Genomic DNA, 24344 nt, shown 5'->3' with positions numbered 1-24344 from the left:
ACCACTATTATCGATTCCCATACCCAACAAATAGATATCTAGAGCCTTGTTATTTAACATGGCATCAAGCATTTCCATGTTTTCTTATACTCCAAATCAAGTTCCTATCTTCGAAGGAGAGCTCGTATGATTTTCAACACAAGCTATTTTAATGAAACGATTTTGCAAAATGACTGTTAACTATGAAATAAATAAATTGAATCTGATACAAACTTCTAATCAAGAATCTGAAATTCAAACATCGACACAATGATCAACAAAAATGCGTTGGCATAATACTGACCAATTCAAAAACAACAAATGATACATGTTGTGAATCACTTCAGCAAAAAATACATAATCTAAGATATTCATCACAGCTTTCAGACATGAACATCATGAAAACTAACGCTCTAATGATAATCTTCAAGATTGCAAAAACCAAAATACATAAAATCCTGAAGTACTTATTTCTTCTTTCCAGCCTTTGTCTACACAATGATGTAAAACCATAGTTAGCATGGCAATTGGATCACATCAAAATTTTAGAGGGCTAATCACAATGAAAGGACCTTCTTGATACCACAGATCTTCTTCGCTCTGTTCTTGCATTCTTTCAGAATTCCAAAATAAGTAATGTTAGATAGATATAGGAAACAACTTATTTTCAGCCTGTTAAACATGCCTTATGCTCTCATTATTATTTTAACTGAGAGTGCTAAAACTATAATCAAAACATGTTCCCGAAATGATACTATAAGCACTGTTAAAAAAATAGTACTAGTAGTTAAATATAGATAAATTACCATGATTACTCTGTAGCATTTTTCAGTGGATTTGCCACCACCAGTGTGTCCTGAACTTGAACACAAAGATGGCATTTGTATCCTTAACCTCATACATCCTAGACAGCTTCTCCTTCAATAAACACAGACAACTAAGATCAAGAACATACTTCCTACATACAATGCTGATTTCAAATAGTTGTGTTGTTAAAAATCCTATTACTTCTCATGCTCCATTAACATACTCATCATCAACATAAGAAGATAACTGAAACACTATTACAATTAACAGCTACCGTCTCAGCACATAAACATTAGTCCATAAATCTATCCTCTCTTATTCAAGTCCAGGCCCAAAACATAGAAGAGCTATTTTCGTATAACATCATAATTCATAACATTATACTAAGTACATGTTCTGTAACATCTATCTACACTAAAAGAACTCCTAACTTACAAATATATAATATTCATAATACTTCTGACCTATATAATGTAGCAAAAACAAAATTAATGAAGGCAAACTAACAATGTAACCAAAAAAACAGACCTTGGAGACATTAGCTCTTCCAGGATGCAACATATCGCTGATGAATTGCTTCCTCGAGAGGAGGCGATTTGTCATGAACTTCCTTGTTCTGATTGTGACAGCCTTGGCCGGCAATTTCCTGCAAAATATTACAGCAAGAGTTGAAACTGAAAAAATGTATCCTGTTTCATCAAGATTCAAAATCATCGCGTTACTTTCACAATCTGTACAGAGATAAATCTACATTGTGCGAGGTGAAATAGTAAAATTTGAGCTACAAATGCACAAAATTCTTAAAAAATTACAACATGTATTTCTATCAATATTCTAGATCATCACCATCACTTCCACAAGCTAAAGGTATATCTGTTTCATCAATATCTTCGCTTCCACAATCTGCAAACTGCTCAAACTCAGAAGCAAGCTTCATCTCCTGCGTGATCAGCTCCGCAAGATCAGGCCGTTTCGTGTTCTTGTAAGCCTCGACCACCGCCTTCACCAGCGCCTCACTAGGTGCGACCTCCCCGTGTTTCAACTGGCTGTGCACGCGCTTCACCCCCTCGACCATCCCAGCTCTCCCATAGCAATGCACGAGATTGATCAACGTCACAACATCGGGCTCGACCCCTTCGTCCTGCATCCTCATGAACATCTTCAATGCGTCATCTATCTTCCCGTAAGCAACGTAGGCCCGGATAGCAGCATTGTAAGCAGAAGCATTCGACCTCAACCCTACTTCCTCCTTCCTAAAAATCCCGCACCACTCGAGAGCGTAGGCGTGCAACCCCACAATGGAGAAAGCTGAGGTCACCACCGCCTGTTTGGCAAATGGCCTGCCCTCGTAGTAGGATGTTTGGAGGTCGCGCACAGCCTCAGCAGGGACACCGCCCTTCTTCAAGACCGTGAAGAGGACCTTGAATGTCTCCTTGTTTGGGGCGACCTTCCCCACCACCACCATCTCGTGCAAAAGCTTGCCACACTTGACAAGTTGTCCGTGTGCAGCATAGCATGCCATGACTTTGTTGTAACCAACGCAGTCTCTCAAGAAACCCGACTCCCTCATCTGCTCCGCTACCTCAATGGCTGAGTCGAGCATCCCCATGTTCTTGTAGACGAGCATCATGGTAGCAAAGGTGACCCCATCGGCCAAACCTGTCTCCCTCAGATGATCATACATTGCCTCCCCCTCAGAAAGCATCCCCAATTCAGCATACACATTCAGCATGCTGTTAGATGCCACGATATCCAGGCCCCTATCAAGCATCTGCATCCTCTCATACATCCTCCTCGCCCCCTCAACGGATCCGATTTTACCATAAGCCTTGATCATTGAAGTCAAGATCACTTGGTTAGGAGAAATCCCAGAGTCCTCCATGGCCTTGAAGTACACATTTGCTTCCTCAAACTTCCCATCCTCAGCAAACGCATTGATCAACGAGCCATACACGATCTCATTAGGTCTCACATCTAACAGAAGCATCTCTTGCAACACATCAATTGCAATAGAGAAGCTTTTCTTCTCTGCAAACCTAGCAATCACGGCAGAGAACGTCAAGCATGAAGGCTTAAGTCTTGCATCCATCATTTCATTCAAGAATTCCCTTGCTCTGTCTGCTAAACCACCTGCAGCAAGCATCTGGATAATAGAGTTGTACGTGCACTCATCCGGCCACGTTCCTTGATTCCTCATGCTCTTGAAAAGAGAGATTGCTTTGTCGTACATTTGAGCCTTACCATAAGCTTTGATCATCACATTATACTCCAACACATCCCTCTTCTGCCCAAATCCATCCCTTTCGCCATAAAACAAAGCCTCAGCTTCAGTCCAAAGTCCGTTCTCAGCATAAACATCGAGGAGAGCTCCATAAATCCTCGATGAAAAGCCACCACGGGACTTCACCCTCTCAATCAACAACTTCACTCTCTCATTCATCCCAACACCAACATACATCTTAGCAAGCAATGGCAGAGAACTCTGATCAACACATTTCCCGAACCTCTCAATTTCTTGGATCACAGATTCAACTTCTTCAATCATATTACGTTCACTCAATATCTTGATCACAACCCTATGTGTTGCATCATCGGGGAAAAGACCAAACTCCCTAATCTTCCTAAACCACCCTAGAGCTGCATCTACATCCCCTAAATCAGCATAAAGTTTCAAAAAAATGTTACACGTCTTCGTATCCGGTCTAATACCTCTCTCCTCCATTGCATCAAGCAAAGCCTCTGCCTCAGACAAATGCCCCTCACTCCCACATATGAAAATCATAGTGTTAAACGTGAAAGCATCCAACGGCACACTGGCCTTCAACATATCAGAAAACACACCCGCAGCCTCCTCCAAACGCCCCGCCTTCCCATACAAATCAATGAGCGTGTTATAAGTAGTCGTCAGGCGCGGCTTCCTCGTCACATCACTCTCCTCCACACCACCAAAATCTCGCGATCTCCCCCCACTTCGAAAGAGCTCAGTCAGCAAGAACTGCTTCAAGCTCAAAGCTTCCTCATCACTCTCAAAATCTAGATAATCCAACTCAACTCTCCCAACACACCAATCCTTATAGAACTTATCCGCCTTATCAAACTCTCCCGCATCCTTCAACACCTTAATGACAGTGGACATTGTAACCTCGTCGGGGAAGACCCCCCTTAGTTTCATGTGCTTGATCCACAAAAGAGCCTCCTTCACCAGCCCTGCCTTCCCATACACATCCACAAGCATCCCATACGTGTTGTTCGTGGCCACAACACCCTTCTCGGACATCTCGATCCAGCAGAGGCGCAGCTCATCCCATTTCTGAGCCCTACCCAATGCGCGAAGCACCACATTGTAATGTATCACATTTGGGGCATAATCTTGCTGGGATTTAAACCAATTAAAAACCCTAATTACCTTATCCCACCTACTCTGCTCTTTGAGAATCAAAGTTTGCTCCTTGGGATTGAGCTTCCCGCAATAGGAATCGAGAAGGGTTTCAACATCTCTCCTGCCCTCCAATTCACGCAAAATCACCGGCAAAACGCCACCGTACTTCTTCTTTTTTCCTTTATTCAAGCTTTTTTGGGAAAAATGTAAGTCCTTGGAAAGACACTGGAGCTTAAACCCTAGAAAAACCACATCTTTACCATGGTATTGGTGACAACTAAACCCCCAAAATAGCGAGCTCGTAGGGGAGCGAAGGCTGCGAAGCTTAGATGGTGAAGAAGATGGAGTTGAAGCTTGTGCCAAAGAACTGCCGCAGCATTGCAACATCATTTTTTTTCAATTTTGAAAAGAGAGGGGGAAAAGAGGCATCTAATTGGGCGCGCTCACCATCTTCTCTTCTAGCTCTTGAATGATTTCCTGGAAATATGGATAAATAGTCGTGAATAGTCGGAAATGGCTACGGTTTAGGGTTCAAATAACCTCCAAATTATAATCTGAGTTCTGTGAAATGTTAAGTGCAACTATGAAGAAAAGAGAGACTTGTCCATATTACAATTGAACAAGCCTTTCCACCTCTTTAAATAAGTTCTCGTTCCAAGCATGCTGTTTTAAAATCAATTAGCACATAGCCTCTGCCCCAAAATCATAACCAAGCATGCTTATTGTTTTCATCAAAACTCCAACTTTTTTGTGTTCAACTTGAACATATGGAATCACCTTGTTAATTTAGGAATGAATCTAACCTTTTATTTCAGGAATTTTGAAATTAGGAGATTGGGCAGAGTAGCGATAGAGGTAATTGTCAGAACAAAATTGAGGGGGCTGGTGTAGAGACGCCAGTGAGTTTCGCCGGCGCTGCTTTTTTAGCCTATTTATGCAAATTCTCTATATAAATTTTATTTTTATTTTTCTCAACCTATTTTCATTTTCCTGAAAAAATTCATATATTGAAATATGTAAATTGATTTTGCTAAAGGAAATATTAATTCAACTAATTAAATAATTTTCTTTTTATTACAAATAGTTTGTCCTCTTGAATAATTAATTATGTTCTTCTTCAACCTTGCCTCTAAAATTTTAATTAATAAATCTACTGTTGCATGTTTCAGAAATGTTTAAATATAAGTTTTTGTCTACTATTTATAATTATCTTTACAAATTATTATATCCGGTAATAACTTTTATGCTGATAATTCATGGATTTTTTTGAATGAAGCTGCAAATCATTATTTTTCAAGTTTGAAGAATTATTCTGACAAGAATTTTGTTTGTTTTGCATACTTTTTGGGATATTTATTGAAACATAATTTATTTAAATAACGGAAAATTTATAATTTGTTTGGGCACAAGAGTAATTGCTAAAATAAATTTAAAACATATCCTTTCAAATCCAGAAATATAATTATTCCTAAATATTTACAATTATTATACTTATTTTTATTCATAAAATTCTCTCAATAATGGAACCGTATTTTGTATCTGACTGAAGAAAAATGAAAAGATGAAAAAATAGAAAGAATAAAAAACCGTAATTTGTAGTGCTGAATTCAAATGCTAAAAAAAATACAAAATAAAAGAGGATTAAAGTATTGTTTTCGTAATTTGTTTAAAAAACAAAATTGGGTGCAAAATGTACATCAACAAGTGTTTAAAGAACTCCTTATTATTCTAAAGAATCACTAATTTAAATTTAATTGAGAAGAAAAACAAAAGAACTACGTTTGATTAGTAGCTCCAGCCTCCAGCAATTAGGGGTGAGAATTCGGCCGGTTCGGTTCCGATCGAACCAATTAGTCGGTTAACCGACTCCCATTTTTTCCGAAATCGAACCCTTTGTCGGTTCGGTCTTCGGCTCCAATAAGTGCAATATAATATAGTAAGTAATAAGTAAAAAAAAAAGGACAAAAACCATGATTTCATTCCATCATAAAAAACCAAAATTCCAACAAAGTTTACAAAACTAAGTCCAAAACCAATATAAACCAACATCATTCATCAAACTAATTTTTACTTTTCTAAAACAATAATAATAAAACTAAAATAAATATATAAAAATTAAATATTTAGAAAATAACGGTTATTTGATTCTAACCTTTCAGTTCTTGGTTAAAACCGGAACCGAGATTAGCTTAAACTTAATAATCAGAATCGAACCTTAACCGAAAACCGAAAAAATAAGGTTCAGTTAACCAAGAACCGAGAAACGTTTCCCCGGACCTACCAGTGATAATAGAACATGAACATAATTTATATAAATAACGGTAATTATAAACCAATTCATCTTACCTTCGGGATATATTATACCAAAATCAACACAAAACTTGAAGGCGATCTTCGCTTTACAACATCTTCTCGAACCACGTTTCCGTTTATTTGAAGATCCTTCCTGCTTATTCACTACAACATCTTCTTCAGAAACGTGCAATGTTAGAGTTTGTATACTAGAAATCACATTTCGAGAGTTTGAATACTGTAAAAACTCTTATTTTATTTTTCAAGGAATAAAACCGATTATTTTTGTCATAATGTTGTTATGTTTTATATTTAATGGATGTTTAATGCATATTTAAATGTATAAGCAACTTAACAAAGTCTAAGTCTTTGTTTTAGTAGACCGGTTGTGGACGACGTCTACTTTAAGGTAACACAGTCAGTTCTGTCAAGTCAGAGAGAGTTTCACTTGACCGAGTGGAAATGTGGCGAGAAGTCACTTGAACAGTGTGAGTCTAAGTGACCAAAAACTGTCAAGTGAGAGAGTTCCACTCGACCAAGTGGAAATGTGGCGAGAAGTCACTCGGACAAAGTGAGTCTAAGTGGCCAATATAGAAAAACAGATCTTTTCTTATTCGATTTTACCCTTCCCAACCAATTATCACCCACGTTATGTTTTTCGTAGTCCAAATTCATTTTGTCCATTATACAGCTGAATGTTAGTATCAAATTAGCTGTTTTTTAGTCACCGTTACTATTTTCTTGTCCAAATAAAATACATTTTAAATTTATACTCAATTGATAATATACATCGACTCGATTTGGATCTCATATGTCTGTATTTCTAACTTGATGCATTCCAAAGGCATGAGCATATTTCAAAGATAATAATACTACTACAATTTTACAGAAAAAGTTAAACTTGCAATTTAGTTGTGTCTAGTCGTATGTATCCAATCGATTTTGTTAAATTATTATTAAAAAAATTTGCACTATTACAAGTGTGACATTATATTTATGAAATATATGTATATATGGTAGTGATAAAATGAAAATTTATATATTGTACAAACTCAAAACTCATCAACACAGCTTCAACACAATTTCAATACAATATCAACACAGTGTAAAGTTTCAAGATTTTAATGTCAACACAGTATCAACACAATATCAACACAACATCAATCATTGACTACCGTTGAAATTCTGTTGACATTTTCTTGTTGATGCTTTTTTGTGATCTGTTGACATTTTTCAATGGTCCAGATCATAGTTTTGAGTTTATACAATATTTAGAGTTTTCATTTTATCACATTCCTATGCATATAAGTGTAAGTTTTCTATTTAATAGCGTGTTTTTTGGTATAAGATAAAAAATTCTAATAATATTTAAAGTTTTTAAAATAAGGATAAACATTTCTAAATATTCCTAAAACATGACACAACATAATTAGTAGTATTACACTCCATGCATCATATAGGAGTCTTCCTATCGGACTTTGCAGTGAAGAAGATTTATGGGTTGAGAAATATAACACGCTAATATTGTAGGGAAACTTCTAATTTATTGATTGATTAAATGAATACAATCTCTTCTATTTATAATACTAGAATACTCCTAACGTATTGAATATGAAATAAATATCTAAACATATGAATCAAACAATAACTAAATAATTGAGATATCCTATGATATGATCGTGTCGTATGGTGAACCTATTGGAATCAAAATTTATGATTTACATAAATGATACATGTTGAGCACTATTAATAAACATAAAGCGAAAGCATACTCAGATCATGACGTGTTTGATGAATTATGAAGTAATGTTCTTAAGAGAATCTGTTTCTCTTTTCCGCCTTTTGTCAATAAGAATGGATCTATTGACGTATTATTTGTTACAGTTAGGGAATAACCCCGTATTTAGAGAGCGAATCTCTAATTTTATTATAACTTTAGTTTCGCTTAACAAAATTAAAATTATTAAAATGGTAACTTCACAATAATCCTTGTATTTTTGTAGATCAATATACTACGATGTTGATTGATATATCTAATTATTTAAATATAGTCACATGGCTAAATCATGTTATGCTGTTTTTTCTTATTTATTGAGAAAAAAGAGTAAACGACAATAATTGGGCCGAGCTAGCGACCCCAGTTATTCAATTAAACCAATACGGGCCCAAACTTTTTGGCCCTATTAAAATGCAGTTCCCCTTTCTCTCTCACTCTATCTCTTCTCTCTCTCACAGCGGTTGCGCCCCCTTTCGCCGCTTCCCCCCATCTCCGCAATCTATTGGTATTGGACAACTATTTTATTCAATAGTTACATGTTTTGTCTAGCTATTTTATTATTACTAATATTTTGTTTTGGTTTTCATTCAACAGCACATGCTCAATGGAGCCTGCGAGGTCAGATCACAAAAGTGGTATATGACCAGTTAATTGCAATCCAAAAGTTCATTACAAAGTAATCTGTAATCCTCCTCATAAGTCTTTCTACTTGGCACAAACTTGCATGACCTCTGAAAATGCATTTATGTCTGAAAATTGTGTAGTGTCTACTGTTTTTAGAAGAAGTCTTGATTAATATCGCATTCAAACTGATTTCAGCACTATCAAAGATTCAGAAACTTTCAAGTATATGCTCTTTTGATTTTAATCAATTTGCTTTGACAGAAAAAATTAGTTTCACTTTACATGAACGTAAATGAGAAGGACAGTGCAACTGCACACTATCGTAGGGGAAATGATAATTTACTTTGGTGGAATGCTATAAAAAATGAATGAAAAAATTAACTTTCTACAGAACCTGACTCATTTCACCGATGGGTTGGATCCCAAGTTGTAAAAAACTAAAATTACATATTATTAGTACATGTTATCTGAATTTATAGAATTATTTATAGTTTTAGAAAAATAATAATAGAACTAAATACTTAACATCTAGTTTGAGATTCTTGGCCCACAAAACCTAGCCCATTTCACCGGTGAAGCTATAAACATCAAATAAAATTAACTTATTAGTATAGATTTTTTATGTTATTAGTAATATAATTTTAGTTTGAAAATCAACATATCAATTATGTTAGTAGTATTTTGTAAACTTATAAATATTTTAATTTAGTTTATGTGTGCATTTGTAAACTCATTAATTAATGATCACAAAAGTGGTATACGGTCAGTTAATTGCAATCCAAAAATTCATTATAAAGGAATCTGTAATCCTCCTTATACGTCTCTCTACTGGGTCCAAACTTGCATGACCTCTGAAAATGCATTTAGGTCTAAAAATTGTGTAGTGTCTACTATTTTTAGAAGAAGGATGATATCACATTCAAACTGATTTCAACACTATCAAAGATTCAGAAACTTTGAAGTATATGCTCTTTGATGATTTAAATCAATTTGCTTTGGCAAAAGAAATTAGTTTCACTTTACATGATTTCTTAAAAAAGAAACTATTGGGCACTACGTGGAATGTAAATGAGAAGGTCAGTGCAACTGCACACTATCATAGCGGAAATGATAATTCACTTTGGTGGAATGCTATAAAAAAATGAATAAAAAAATTAACTTTCTACATGACCCGACTCATTTCACTGATGGGTTAGATCCCAAGTTGTACAAAACTAAAATTACATGCTATTAGTAGATGTTAACTGAATTTATAGACTTATTTATAGATGTAGAAAATTAATAATAGTACTAAATACTTAACATCTAGTTTGAGATTCTTGGCCCACAAAACCTAGCTCATTTCACCGGTGAAGTTATTGTGACGCTGATAAGGCTAATTTCATGCATTGGTTATGTAGTGAAAAACATCACATTTCTGCTGGATCTAACAAGTTTTGTTAAGCCAGGTGTGTGTGTAGCGCTAGATCCAGGAGATGCTGGAGGAGGATATCTAGCGAGGAGCAGGAACGGAATCACGAGGAAAAGCTAGAGGAAGGAAGCCAAAAGCTGAGGGCAATCAAGTCAATCAATACCTCGCTGGGCCCCACCTCGAAGCTTATAAATAAAGGAGTGCGCAACAAGAATGGCAGATCGGTTACACTCCACACACAGTCACGCTCTTAGCACACACACTAGGGAAATGGGAAATTTGGGGTGGTTTTCGTTTTCGTGAATTACGTATCAGTGCACCACCGTCCCTTGAGGGCGAAGAAACAATTGTTCTCTTAATTTCTGTTTACTACTCTGTTCCGTCTCGAACTTCACGTTTGGAAGTCGAGCTTGTTGTTTTGTTGCTGAATCAGTTTATCCGTTCTGTTTACGTTTGATTTGCCTTGATGAAGTTGGATTTCGTGTTGATTATTATGACGCTTGCTATTTTGGTTTGTTTATTTGAGATGTTCTCTTGAATTTGTTGCTGAATATTTTAGGAGATTCGAGAATCGTGGTATTGAAGTTGTGTTCGGTTGGATTTTTGTTCGGATGCTTGGATCCGGAGTGGATTTAGCATCCGAAGTGTGGATCTGAACAGGGGAGGTGAAATTTGTGCATGAGATTATGGGGATTTTGTTCTGCTTGGTTTGCTTCGTCTAGTAGTGTGATTTCCGTCGTTGTTTCGTTTACCGTTAAAATTATGTTTCCAATCTACATCTGAGTTTGTTTTTCTCGATCTCTGCATTTATTTGTGTTCGTTGAAGAAGATGAAGTCATTTTCAGTTGATGCTTTAGTTAGTTAGGCTGCAGATTCGATTCTGTCCGTACTTACCTTTTTCAGAGTTTGGTCCCCACTTGTTTTAATCTCCTTGGTCTAGAGATGTTCGTAGAAGTCCCAGATCTAGTAGTTGATTTGATTTAGTTCTTATACATAATTCATTTTTTGCCTAGATCTAGCAGTTAGCATAGCATACTTTATTTCCAAATTCACTTAGTTAAATTCCTCAACCCAAAATATGCGTGGCAGCAGCCAACCCAAAAATAGTTTCCAATTCTCTACGCATGTATTTTACGAGTCCATCTCTGTGGGATCGATCCCTACTTCCCTGTGCTAGTTTAGTATCTGTGGTTGAGGGTTTTGAAGGTTTGCTTGCGTACCAACGACCAGACTTCCAGTCTTGTGAGTCTCTAGACCTTGTGATCTAGTTGATTTACTGGATCTAGGAAGTGTGTAATTAGAAATTGATAGGATACAGCAAGCAAGAAAATCAACTCTTCAAATGGCGCCGTTGCCGGGGATGGATGGCGTAGTTTGTTTATGTGTTTAGAGATTTGGTGTAAATAGTTTTAATCTTTTGAATTTCGCTTTTGGCAGTTTATGAGCAAGGGCTCAAGGTCAGGAATCTGGAGCAACCCATCTTGGTCAAGGAACGTGCAGTTGAAGTGGCAAGTTAAGGAATCAACATCCGCCATAACTACCAGATCGGGGTTGTCAACTGTAGATCCATTTCCGTTTGAATCAGGGAGTGAAGAAGAGTGGAATTCATCGGGGAAAGAGGATTCACGGTCGTCGTCAGAAACTGAGCATTCGGAAAGGGAGGAAGAGGAGTCTGTAATGGCAAACTTAGTGGACCTAGACCCAGAGATTGGTTCGCTAACTGCACATCTCGACGGAGAGCCAGCTCATGCCATAGTGTCAAATCAACGTCAGCGGTCTATTGAGATCAAGACGAATGTGCTGGGCGTTTTACCTACATTCTCTGGACGGAGGAATGAGTGTCCTTATGAGTTTTTGAACGAGTTTAGTAAGCTATGTAGCATCCAGAAAAGGCCTAACGAAACTACCGAGGAGGACTATCGCCTGCGAGCGATTCCATTTGCATTGAAAGGAGAGGCAAACACTTGGTTGCTGAGGCTTCCACCTGACTCGATCACCACATGGAGGGATTTCAAATTGGAGTTCCTGGACTATTTCTTTCCGTCCAATAAGACAAACGCTTTGAAAAAAGAAATTCAAGAGTGTAAGCAGGACTACGATGAATCTTTAAGCCAATATTGGTCTCGGTTTAAAGGCCTGCTTGACGCTTGCCCAAATCACAGGATGACGGAGGCTGAAACATTTTATCTATTCTACGAAGGGGCAAATCCTGAGTCCAAGGACTTAATGAATTCCTCGAGCGGGGGGAATTTCACCAAGAATAAGGCAAGCGAGGCACGCGAGATTCTGGGAAGATTAATCGACGCGAAGAAGGCGTATGACTGCCCGCGTGCTATCATGAGGAGAAGCTCCGCGAACACAGTTAAGGAACGAGAAGGAGAAGAGGTTAGAGACAGAATAGATCGACTGGAGAAGGCACTGCTAAATGCCATTGAAAAGAAAAATACCCCTGGGTCGACTGATAAGGAAAAAAACCCAGGTCAAGAGGAACATCAGCTTCAATTTTACAATAATCCCTCACTCGATGGAGATTTCCAAGCTCAAGTGAATGCAATGGGGAATTGGAATCAAAGTAATCAAAATACCAACTGGAACCAGTGGAAGATTAAGGAGGCACCATGGAGGGACAATCCTTGTTTCAGATGGGCTGAAGGGAACCAACAACCACAGTCACAACACCCAGGTCCAGCGGAGAACCAGCAGACATGGCCCAGCCGGAATCAGGAAGGACCACAGCATAATTCTAACTGGGCAGGGAAGCAGCAAGAGGGGCTGAACAACTGGAATTTCCGTAACCAAGGGGATCAGCATAACTGGAACAACAGGAACCAGAGCAACCAAGGGAATTCTTATGTGCCACCGCATCAGAGGAACAATTCAGGAAACAATCAAAATTTCCAACAGAGTCACCCAGGTCCAGCAACCCAGTACAACAATAATCAAGGAGGTCAGGGAAATTTTCGCCAGAACCAGGTGGTTGGAACCAATCAAAATCAAGGATTTAATCCCAGTTCAATTCAAGGTTTCCGACCACAGCGGAATCTTGATGACATGGTGCATGACCTGGTAAATTTCCAACAACACATGCAGAATAACATGCAGGCTAACAATGACGTGGTGCACAAAATTCAAGATGCCCAGCAGGAGCAGAAGTCTGCCATGGACATGTTGGCAAAGCAGATGTCCCAGTTGGCCACGTCGCTGAACGAAATGCGGGGAAATGAAGGGAAATTGCCTGCCACTGTCAAACCACCAGACCGAGCAAATATTAGTCAAATTACCTTGAGATCGGGGAAAGGCTATGAAGGACCGAAGCAAGTGATAAACGAGGAGACACCCTCACAGATGAACGGAGAAAAGGGGAATCAGAAGTCTCGAGGAGATGATCCTGGACTCAGAGAAATTCCTATACAGGATGACCTCCAGGAGGGAGATTTAAGGGGATCTATGCCTCGACTAAGTGACCCATTTTTCCTTGATCCAGAACCTGAGTTGGAACTTAAAGAGGGAAGCAGGGAGACAGGTGCAGCCCCAGCAGGGAGTTCCACGAATGCAGTAAAGCGACCCAAACCATTCCCATATCGAGGAGAAGCCAAGAAAAAGAAAGATGATACTGAGGACCTTGTGGAAATATTTAGTAAGCTGGAGATTAACCTACCCTTTTTGCAGGCTCTGAAAATACCCACCTTCAGCAAGTTCATCAAGGAATTCATAGCAGGAAAAACCAAACCTGATGGGAAGATTGTTATAGGAGAAAATGTATCCGCCGTGATACAAAAGAGGAGGATGCCGTCAAAGTGTACAGATCCAGGTATGTTCACTCTTCCTATTTCTATAGGTGATATTAAAATTGAGCATGCCATGTGTGATCTAGGTGCTTCGATAAATGTCCTACCGCTGTCAATATATAAAAAATTGGTGGGAGTCAGTTTGGTCGATACTAAAGTAGTGATTCAGTTGGCCGATAGAACATGCATATCGCCTGAGGGAGTATTGGAAAATGTCATAGTCAGAGTGCATGATTTCCTATACCCAGCTGATTTTCATGTGATAAAAATGAGGGGTAATGAATCTGCTGAGTCTAGTGGGGTGTTACTGGGGAGACCTTTCCTTCGCACCGCGAAGACTGTTATTGATGTGTTTGATGGAACCATATGCCTGGACTATCATGGGGAGAAATACACCTTCAACATTGAAGAAGCTATGAAAAAACCGCTTGATGTTGAAAACTTGCATGTTGTAGATGTAATTAACCCCCTAGTCCAAGAATATCTTGAGACTGAACTAATGCAGGAACAGTTTGACAATTCGGAGCTGAGCCAGACTGTAGAAAAGGAGGTGACAGGATGGTGTGAAACTTTTTTCACACAGGACTTGACAGATGATCAGATCAATGAAGCGATCATGGCATTCTGCCACCAGCCACTATCATTCCAATCAGCCAGATCTGTTCAGGAGAAGAGCCCAGACGAGGGAGCGAATCTAGAGGAAATGGCGCCAAGAAGTAAGGCGGAGAACCCTTTACCTCAGGAAGCCATCACACCGAAGAAGGAGTTGAAAACTTTGCCTGAAAATTTAAAGTATGCATACCTGGAGGAAGGAGAAACTTGTCCAGTGATAATTAACAGCCGCTTGACTGAAGACCAAGAGAGTGCGCTGCTGGAAGTAATAAGGAGGAACAAGAAGGCCATAGGGTGGACACTTTCTGACCTAGTTGGAATTAGCCCTGATCTTTGCATGCACCACATCAGACTAGAGGAAGGGGCAAAGGCTCGGCGTGATCCACAAAGGAAACTGAATCCAAACATGAGGGAGGAAGTGCTCAAGGAAGTTCTGAAACTACTGTCCCTTGGAATCATATACTCTATTCCAGATAGCGAGTGGGTCAGTCCGGTTCACATGGTACCGAAGAAATCTGGAATACAAGTGGTGAAGAATGACAAGAATGAGTTGGTGCCTACTCGACTGGTCACTGGATGGAGGATGTGCATCGACTATAGGAAACTAAATGAAGCCACCAAAAAGGATCATTTTCCTTTACCATTCATTGACCAGATGCTAGAGAGGCTGGCTGGCAAACAGTATTTCTGTTTCCTCGACGGATATAGCGGTTATTTCCAGATTTTCGTGAACCCAGAGGACCAGGAAAAGACCACATTTACATGCCCTTTTGGAACTTATGCCTACCGAAGGATGCCATTTGGTCTATGTAATGCACCAGGTACATTCCAACGTTGTATGATGAGTATTTTTTCGGATCTACTAGAGGTATGCATCGAGATATTCATGGATGATTTCACTGTATATGGAGGCTCATTTGATACTTGTTTAGCCAGCCTTGACCTAGTGCTGCAAAGATGTCAAGAGAAACATCTAGTCCTGAATTTTGAAAAATGTCACTTCATGGTAACTGAGGGGATTGTTTTAGGTCATGTGGTCTCTGAAAGAGGAATACAAGTGGACAAGGCAAAGGTGGAAGTGATTGCAAAGCTACCTTACCCTACAAATCAAAAGGAAGTTAGAGGATTCCTCGGTCACGCAGGGTTTTATCGAAGGTTTATCAAGGACTTTGCAAAAATTGCGCAACCACTCACTCATTTGCTGCACAACGATGTGGAGTTCGAGTTTGATGAGGGATGCAAGAGGGCATTTCAATTGCTCAAGGAGAGACTAGTGTCCGCACCAATTATCAGGGCACCGGACTGGAATCACCCTTTTGAGATAATGTGCGACGCGAGCGATTTCGCTGTGGGAGCCGTCCTAGGGCAGAAGATAGATGGGAAAAACTACGTAATTTTCTATGCGTCCAAGACACTAAATCAAGCTCAGAAGAATTACGATACTACGGAGAAGGAAATGTTGGCTGTCGTCTACTCGTTCGAAAAATTCCGCCCTTATCTTCTTGGGTCAAAGGTTATTGTTTTCACTGATCATGCAGCAATAAAGTACTTGCTAGCTAAGAAAGAATCAAAGCCAAGGCTAATTCGATGGGTCCTACTTCTACAGGAGTTTGATTGGGAAGTAAGAGACAAAAGAGGAACAGAGAATCGAGTGGCTGACCACTTGAGTAGAATTCATCAAGGAGATACGGACGAGGCTATTCCCGATGTTTTTCCCGAAGAACATTTGTACTATATGGACGAACCACCTAGACCGATAAGCTGGGAATCTGTCTTAGTTTTAACAGGTCCAGGAGAATCTGATCGAGGAAAGCGCGTACGTAACGCAGAACCATGGTACGCAGACCTGGCAAATTACTTGGTCACGGGAGAGGTGCCAAGTTCAGGGGAAGCCTCCCGGGCCCAGAAGATGAAGCTTAAAAGCGAAGCCAAATATTACTTCTGGGATGATCCTTATCTTTGGAAGATGTGTGCAGATCAGATAATTCGACGTTGCATTCCTGAATGGGAACAAAGAGATGTACTCCATCATTGTCACTCCTTGGCGTGTGGAGGGCATTTCGGACCAAGGAGAACCGCAAGGAAAGTTCTAGACAGTGGATTCTACTGGCCTACATTGAACAAGGATGCCTTTGAATACTGTCAATGCTGCGAAAGGTGTCAACAGACAGGGGGAATCTCGAGACGAGATGAGATGCCCCAAGTGCCCATAGTGATCTGCGAAATTTTCGATGTTTGGGGGATGGATTTTATGGGCCCATTTCCGTCGTCGTACGGAAATGCTTACATATTGGTCGCTGTAGACTACGTTTCCAAATGGATAGAGGCGAAGGCTACGCCCACTTGTGAGTCTAAAGAGGTGGCCAAGTTTCTGAAGTCAAACATTTTCAGCAGATATGGAGTTCCTAGAGCGATTATCTCAGATCAAGGAACACACTTCTGCAACCGCACTATAGAAGCGCTCATGAGGAAATACGGCGTGCATCATAGATTGTCTACACCATATCACCCCCAATCGAATGGGCAAGCTGAAGTCTCTAATAGGGAGATAAAGAGTATTTTGGAAAAATCAGTTAACACCACAAGGAAGGATTGGAGTAAACGCCTTGACGATGCTTTGTGGGCGTATAGAACTGCTTACAAGACACCAATCGGGATGTCACCTTATAGGTTGGTGTTTGGGAAAATGTGTCACTTACCCGTGGAAGTGGAGCACAAGGCATACTGGGCCATTAAGGAAATGAATATGAAGTCTGTGGCATGTGAAGAAGAAAGGAAGCTGCAATTACAGGAGCTGGAGGAACTACGGCTAGAGGCATTCGATTCAGCAATGTGGTACAAGGAAAGAACGAAGCTCTGGCACGACAAGAACCTCCGGGTCAAGGAACTTCAGGTGGGGCAGAAAGTACTTCTATTTCAGTCCAGACTCAAGCTAATGCCAGGGAAGTTGAAGTCAAAGTGGGTAGGTCCATATACCATCGTTGGCCTCCGCGCACACGGAGCAGTGGAAATCCAGGGAAGTGCTCCTAACTCGGTCCCTTTTCTTGTTAATGGCCATAGATTGAAAGTCTATAGGGATAATTCTGAGCTATGCGTAGTGGAGGAAATACCACTACGTGCGCTCTCAGTTATCACTTAGCCAGACAAAGGAATATTCTCGATGAACTCCTGGGTCAAGGGAAATGTTATGTTTTTACACACTGATCCAGGGGATTCGAGAATATTCAAAGGTAATTGTACATAGTTTAATTGCTTTAGAAGACAAAGAAAATCCAAACAAAATAAAAATTCAAAAATTTCCAAAAATATTTTCGAAGACCCAAACTCAAAGGGGATTTATGTCTCGTACTTTAACCTTGACCCAGGAGTCTGGGGTCTTCATATTTTTTTAGGTCGCGGTCAAGGGAATCAATTAGAGGAAGAGTGCATGAAGGAGCAGTTGAGGAGGGAAGTTATAATTTGAAATTCAAAATGCCGACAATTATGGAGGAGTACGGTCGCTGATGTCATGCCTGCAACCGTCTCTCTCTTCTGTGTAAAAGATGCGAACCGACCTTCTCTCTCCACATAATAATTTCACAACTTGCTCCTCCCTCTCTCTACTGTCATTCTCTCTCTAAGCTTACAAACCCTAACCAAATCGGCCGAAGTGGCGAGGCACAGAAGATCATCCACAGCAGTCCCTCGATCAAGCCATTCCAGCAGTTGACCACCCCGACTATTCCCGAGAAAGTTCCAAATCCACCGAGGACGAAAATGCTAATGAGGAAACCAGGACTCGATCAAGCTGCAGAAGGAAAGGAAGAGCTGGAGCAACCAGCGAAGAAGAAAGTGAAAACAAACCGCCCCAGTGTTCCACCACCGTCTGGCTCTCGCGGGAGCCAGCCCCAGAAATGAGCAATTTCCCCAGACCAAGTAAATTTTAGTTTTTGTGTTTCTTTTTCTGTGTTTTATTTCCATGCGTTGCTGTGTTTTATGCTATCTTCTCCCACTTAGCCCAATGCTTGGTCTAAGTGTGAGAAGTTCTATGTTTTCTGTTGGTTTATTCTTCTCCCACTTAGCCCGTTGCTCGGTCTAAGTGTGAGAAGTGAAATTGTTGTTTAATTCTGCATTGAATTCTCTGTTTTCCCCCCTTCACGACGATGGCTTGAGGACAAGCTTGAGTGAAGTGGGAGGGGGAGAGGAATCAATGCAGTGTTATTATGCTTTGAGGAGTCGTAGGTCTAGGGGTGTGTCGCATGAACTAGTGGATATAATACGGCAGATTCCCTTAGGGAGAGCAATTGAAAATAGGAGGTATTCCAACTTAGAAGCCTGATTCTTTAGTAAGCCGAACCAATCTGAATGAAGCGAGAACGATAGTAAATGCCTTTACTTGCTCAGTTGTGAAGCCCTACTCTAGAGGTGAGTTATAAGCCTGTGATAACACTTAGAGCTAACATATGTCAAAAGTCTGCCACTGAATGCTGAAGGAAAAGAGAAGAAAAAAAAAAATATAAATAAAAAAGGGGGAAAGGAGAAAATATATAATCATAAAATCTGGAGGTATAAGCTGGACGAAGTCCAGAGGAGGAAATAAAAAGAGAGAAAAAAATCAAGGAGGTATAAGCTGGACGAAGTCCAGGAAATCAAGGAGGTATAAGCTGGACGAAGTCCAGGAAATCAAGGAGGTATAAGCTGGACGAAGTCCAGAAAGAAAAAAGAAAAAAAAAGGGGGATAGTGACGGAGGATAGAAGGAGGAATTCTCATAACCCGAGGTTTCAGTGGTTGGCAATAACTTAAGAGAGAATCGGTCCTAACATCCCTGGTGAGGAATGAGTGATCGAGTGAATCTAACAATTGGGGAAGTAAAAGGCTATCTTGACGAGCTGACAGATTGGCTAGGTAGAGGGGAGAAAAGGGCCTATTTGGAGGAGTGCAGCCTGTTGGATTGACCTTAATCTTGTGGGGACGGTTGTCTAAAAGTTGAAACCAGTTCATGCATATGTGTTTATGTGTTTTCATCTTATGTGATTATGTACTCTTTGTTTTAGTGTCTAGCTTTGCCTCAGTTGTGTCTAGGTGTAGGAGTTTTGTCTAGAGTCTGTAGAGTCGGTCAAGGGGATAACCATGCTTGAAATTCGCCTTATTCTTCTTTTCTTCTTGTCTTTATACTTGAGGACAAGTATGGTTTAAGTGTGAGCAGTTTGATAAGGCTAATTTCATGCATTGGTTATGTAGTGAAAAACATCACATTTCTGCTGGATCTAACAAGTTTTGTTAAGCCAGGTGTGTGTGTAGCGCTAGATCCAGGAGATGCTGGAGGAGGATATCTAGCGAGGAGCAGGAACGGAATCACGAGGAAAAGCTAGAGGAAGGAAGCCAAAAGCTGAGGGCAATCAAGTCAATCAATACCTCGCTGGGCCCCACCTCGAAGCTTATAAATAAAGGAGTGCGCAACAAGAATGGCAGATCGGTTACACTCCACACACAGTCACGCTCTTAGCACACACACTAGGGAAATGGGAAATTTGGGGTGGTTTTCGTTTTCGTGAATTACGTATCAGTGCACCACCGTCCCTTGAGGGCGAAGAAACAATTGTTCTCTTAATTTCTGTTTACTACTCTGTTCCGTCTCGAACTTCACGTTTGGAAGTCGAGCTTGTTGTTTTGTTGCTGAATCAGTTTATCCGTTCTGTTTACGTTTGATTTGCCTTGATGAAGTTGGATTTCGTGTTGATTATTATGACGCTTGCTATTTTGGTTTGTTTATTTGAGATGTTCTCTTGAATTTGTTGCTGAATATTTTAGGAGATTCGAGAATCGTGGTATTGAAGTTGTGTTCGGTTGGATTTTTGTTCGGATGCTTGGATCCGGAGTGGATTTAGCATCCGAAGTGTGGATCTGAACAGGGGAGGTGAAATTTGTGCATGAGATTATGGGGATTTTGTTCTGCTTGGTTTGCTTCGTCTAGTAGTGTGATTTCCGTCGTTGTTTCGTTTACCGTTAAAATTATGTTTCCAATCTACATCTGAGTTTGTTTTTCTCGATCTCTGCATTTATTTGTGTTCGTTGAAGAAGATGAAGTCATTTTCAGTTGATGCTTTAGTTAGTTAGGCTGCAGATTCGATTCTGTCCGTACTTACCTTTTTCAGAGTTTGGTCCCCACTTGTTTTAATCTCCTTGGTCTAGAGATGTTCGTAGAAGTCCCAGATCTAGTAGTTGATTTGATTTAGTTCTTATACATAATTCATTTTTTGCCTAGATCTAGCAGTTAGCATAGCATACTTTATTTCCAAATTCACTTAGTTAAATTCCTCAACCCAAAATATGCGTGGCAGCAGCCAACCCAAAAATAGTTTCCAATTCTCTACGCATGTATTTTACGAGTCCATCTCTGTGGGATCGATCCCTACTTCCCTGTGCTAGTTTAGTATCTGTGGTTGAGGGTTTTGAAGGTTTGCTTGCGTACCAACGACCAGACTTCCAGTCTTGTGAGTCTCTAGACCTTGTGATCTAGTTGATTTACTGGATCTAGGAAGTGTGTAATTAGAAATTGATAGGATACAGCAAGCAAGAAAATCAACTCTTCAGACGCCCCGGAATTTCGTTCCCTTCCTTTGGGATAAATTGGATCTATTAGTTTATTTAATTTCCTTTAGAAGATGTGTCGTAGTTTATCGTTGTAAATCTCGACTTTGGAGTAATCTAAGCATTTTTGTTGGAAGAAATAAAGTGCAAGGAAATTAGTGTGTGTTCAAGGAATAAAAGTAAAGGAAATACTTTTATTAGAAAAATGCAATTCTAGAATGCAACATTTCCACTTTAAAGATTCTAACCCTAAGCTAATTTTGGAGACTAAGCTAATTTTGGCAAGTATGGGAAAATGAGACAAATAGTGTTGTAAGCAAATCTTCTTCTCCCTCTTCTATCTTTTTCGGTCTTGGAGAGACCACAAGGTGCCAAGAGGAGCCTCCACATCAATCTGCCAAAGTATCACAAAAAGAGGATAAATACAAGTCCAACAATTCATAGAAAAATGTTTTAAGATAAAAGGGGTAAGAATCTTGGAAGGAGACAACTCAAGGCTGACCATAAAGACGATTTAGGACTGCCAAGAATCTCACAAATGGGAATAGAACAATTCTAGACAAGGTCTCATGACCTCATCACAAGCACAATTAGGGAAACTGTTTTGTCCTCCGTCAAGATCAAGGAGGCAGAGGATCAGCCAAGAAGGCAGGCCCCATAACTTACACCAATTTAGTATGAAAAGCCTTTTAGCAAAACTTAAAAGGGAATTGAGATACAGCCCAAAGAGGGAGCCTTTGTCCCCAAGAATCTGCCACAAATAGCCAAAATCTATAGCTATGTAAGCAGCCCCATCTCCCTTCTCCTCCCCTCATTTTCGACACCATAAGTTTCACCAAATCATTCGAGAGTGCAGCAAGGAGTAGAGGAGGAACAAGGAGGAGTTGTGAGGCAGGACATCAGTCCTATCAGAGAGGAATCATTAAGCTAGATAATCCCAACAACACCCTTTGCATCATATAGATCAACCACAACACTTAGCCAAGAACTTAGAGCTCAATAAGATTTTCACAACAATAGCTTGAGCAAGTAACATGAGAACTTAGATGCATAGGAGAAACCTCAATACAGTAGCAAGAGCACAAGACTTATGATAAATCAATAGCTAGTGTTGTAAGAAAAGCAATCAAATCAAGGGAAGAACCATTTCAGTAGGCCATACACCAAGACTCCATCTTTGAAACTTCTCAATCGAGCTACTGTCTTAGAAAGGGATTCAAGGTATAAACTTTACATAGAAAATTCCTCAACATAGCTACTGCCCCAAAGAATTTAATTACTTAATAGAACAAGTAAAAGGGGTCGGGAAAAGAAGACTTAGCTAAGACGATGGGCTGTCCGGCAGAGAATCGGCGGTGACGGACGCTGGCGCGAAGGAGGCGACGGCTCCTCTCCACCGCTGGTTTCTCCGAGGATGAGAGTGTTAGAGTTTGTATACTAGAAATCACGTTTCGAGTGATTGAATAGTGTAAAACTCTTATTTTATTTTCCAAGGAATAAAACAGATTATTTTTGTCATAAGGTTGTTATGTTTTACATTTAATGGATGTTAATTGCATGTTTAAATGTATAAGTTAACTTAACAAAGTCTAAGTCTTTGTTTTAGTAGACCGGTTGTGGGTGACGTCCACTTTAAGGTAACACGGTCAGTCCTAAACAAAGAAAAAGAAGAATTTCACGACCTAGATGAAATTAGACTATCCATCGTGAAAGGTTGCAATGTCAGTCCGCATATTTCTAAGCCTTATTGAAATAAGATGACATTGGTGTAGTAAAGCACTGAACGGATTTAACAGCAAGACTTGTCTTTATGCTATCTACTGAAAGGTGAGGTCTTGATAAATATTTGTTTCTTAATCAATGTAGGTTAGCATTGAGCATACGGTATTGATTATGCATTACTTTGACTTATCAAATGGTGCGGGTTTTTCGTAACCCAATAATCCTGATATATTGGGTAGTGGTGATTAATATCTAGCGGTGCTAAGATTGCTATTATATTGAATCGTGCGCGAGGTGAGTCTCGTTTGATGATGTCCTCAAGAGGAGCGCGAAACAAGGTTTTATTATTCGGAACCTAGCTAGTTGGAGTATGATCACTCTATGAATAATAAATAAGCGTTTCATGCTAAGTCCACTCTTGGAATTAATAAGAAATTAATTAATTAAGTCCATAGCAGACATTAATTAATTAATGGACATTTTTATCTCAAGCGCGAGAAATGAAAGTTAAAACGGAAACCCAGATTACTTATAATTTCAGATTTGGATGGGGAGAGTTCAAATATTACTTCTGTAGTGGCTGCTCGTAATATTCCAATTAAAGCTTATATTAAATTGTGGGTTTAATTTAATTAGTAAAAAGTAAATTGGATGAGCCCATATCCAAAACTTTCCATAGATCCCTGTCTGGCCCAAAATGAATTTAATATAAATAGGAGAATAAATGAGACAGAAATAACATAATTTATTTCACTGAAATTTTCGTCCCTCCCTTCCCCCTTATTGGAGTTGGACGATTTTTCCTCTCCTCCGTGGAGTAGAATTTCTGTCTTCTTTATTTAAGTCCTAGTATTCCGGTGAGATCAGCCCACGCTGATATTAGAGTACAGTTCGGGAACCAGAGAGAAGATCCGTGGTCTAGTATTCAAAGCGTCACGTGGAGAAGTCGCTAGTCATCGTCAATTCTTTGGAAAATTAATAAGGTATTATTTCTGCTCCGTAGAAAAGCATGTTTTAGGTTTCATTATACTTAAAGCATGATTAATTCAAGTTATCAGCATGATACATGTGAGAATTGCGCGAATAGATTTTGTCTAAATAATATGCTAAATAGATCTGATTATTATGTGATTTATTTGTTCGATTAATTATTAAATTATGAAATTCGAACGCGCTTCCGCTGCCAATTCCTTCAATTCGTATCAGAGCCAGTCTTTGGCTCTGATTTAAATTTCGCGAAATTCATGTATGCATGTGTTATTTGATTACGAAGCACGTTCTTGTATTTTATTGTTTAATTTTTATGCATGATGAACTCAAGAACATTCGAATCAATAGAACTTGAATTTTCGATTGTACGAGATGTGCAATTCGTCGGCACT

At 39.5% G+C, this 24344-nt stretch overlaps 1 protein-coding gene and 1 long non-coding RNA gene across 3 annotated transcripts; both read right to left on the bottom strand.

Annotated features, from left to right (window-relative positions):
* Window positions 1-255: 255 nt before the first annotated feature.
* LOC148931037 (uncharacterized) lies at window positions 256-1217 on the bottom strand. Its single transcript, XR_016136265.1, has 2 exons — window positions 552-1217; window positions 256-470 (listed from the first exon to the last, which is right to left on the bottom strand). It is a non-coding gene; the product is annotated as an uncharacterized LOC148931037 (long non-coding RNA).
* Window positions 1218-1478: 261 nt separating this feature from the next.
* Window positions 1479-5093, bottom strand: LOC125213071 (Pentatricopeptide repeat (PPR) superfamily protein). 2 transcript variants are annotated; one of them, XM_048113431.2, is made up of 2 exons: window positions 4969-5093; window positions 1479-4642 (listed from the first exon to the last, which is right to left on the bottom strand). In XM_048113431.2, exon 2 carries the CDS (start codon window positions 4553-4555, stop codon window positions 1613-1615), a length of 2943 nt encoding a protein of 980 aa, XP_047969388.2. In that variant the 5' UTR covers window positions 4556-4642; window positions 4969-5093; the 3' UTR covers window positions 1479-1612. The 2 variants fall into 2 exon arrangements, with proteins under 2 accessions (XP_047969388.2, XP_047969389.2); XM_048113432.2 differs by lacking the exon at window positions 4969-5093 and having other exon boundaries at window positions 1479-4103; window positions 4193-4319.
* Between the last annotated feature and the right edge of the window lie 19251 nt (window positions 5094-24344).

The sequence above is a fragment of the Salvia hispanica genome, chromosome 3 (assembly GCF_029641045.1).
Source record: "Salvia hispanica isolate PSC_SH4W2 chromosome 3, Shi_PSC_v1, whole genome shotgun sequence".
NCBI classification, from domain to species: Eukaryota; Viridiplantae; Streptophyta; class Magnoliopsida; order Lamiales; family Lamiaceae; genus Salvia; species Salvia hispanica.
This window is presented reverse-complemented; position numbering and strand designations above follow the sequence as displayed.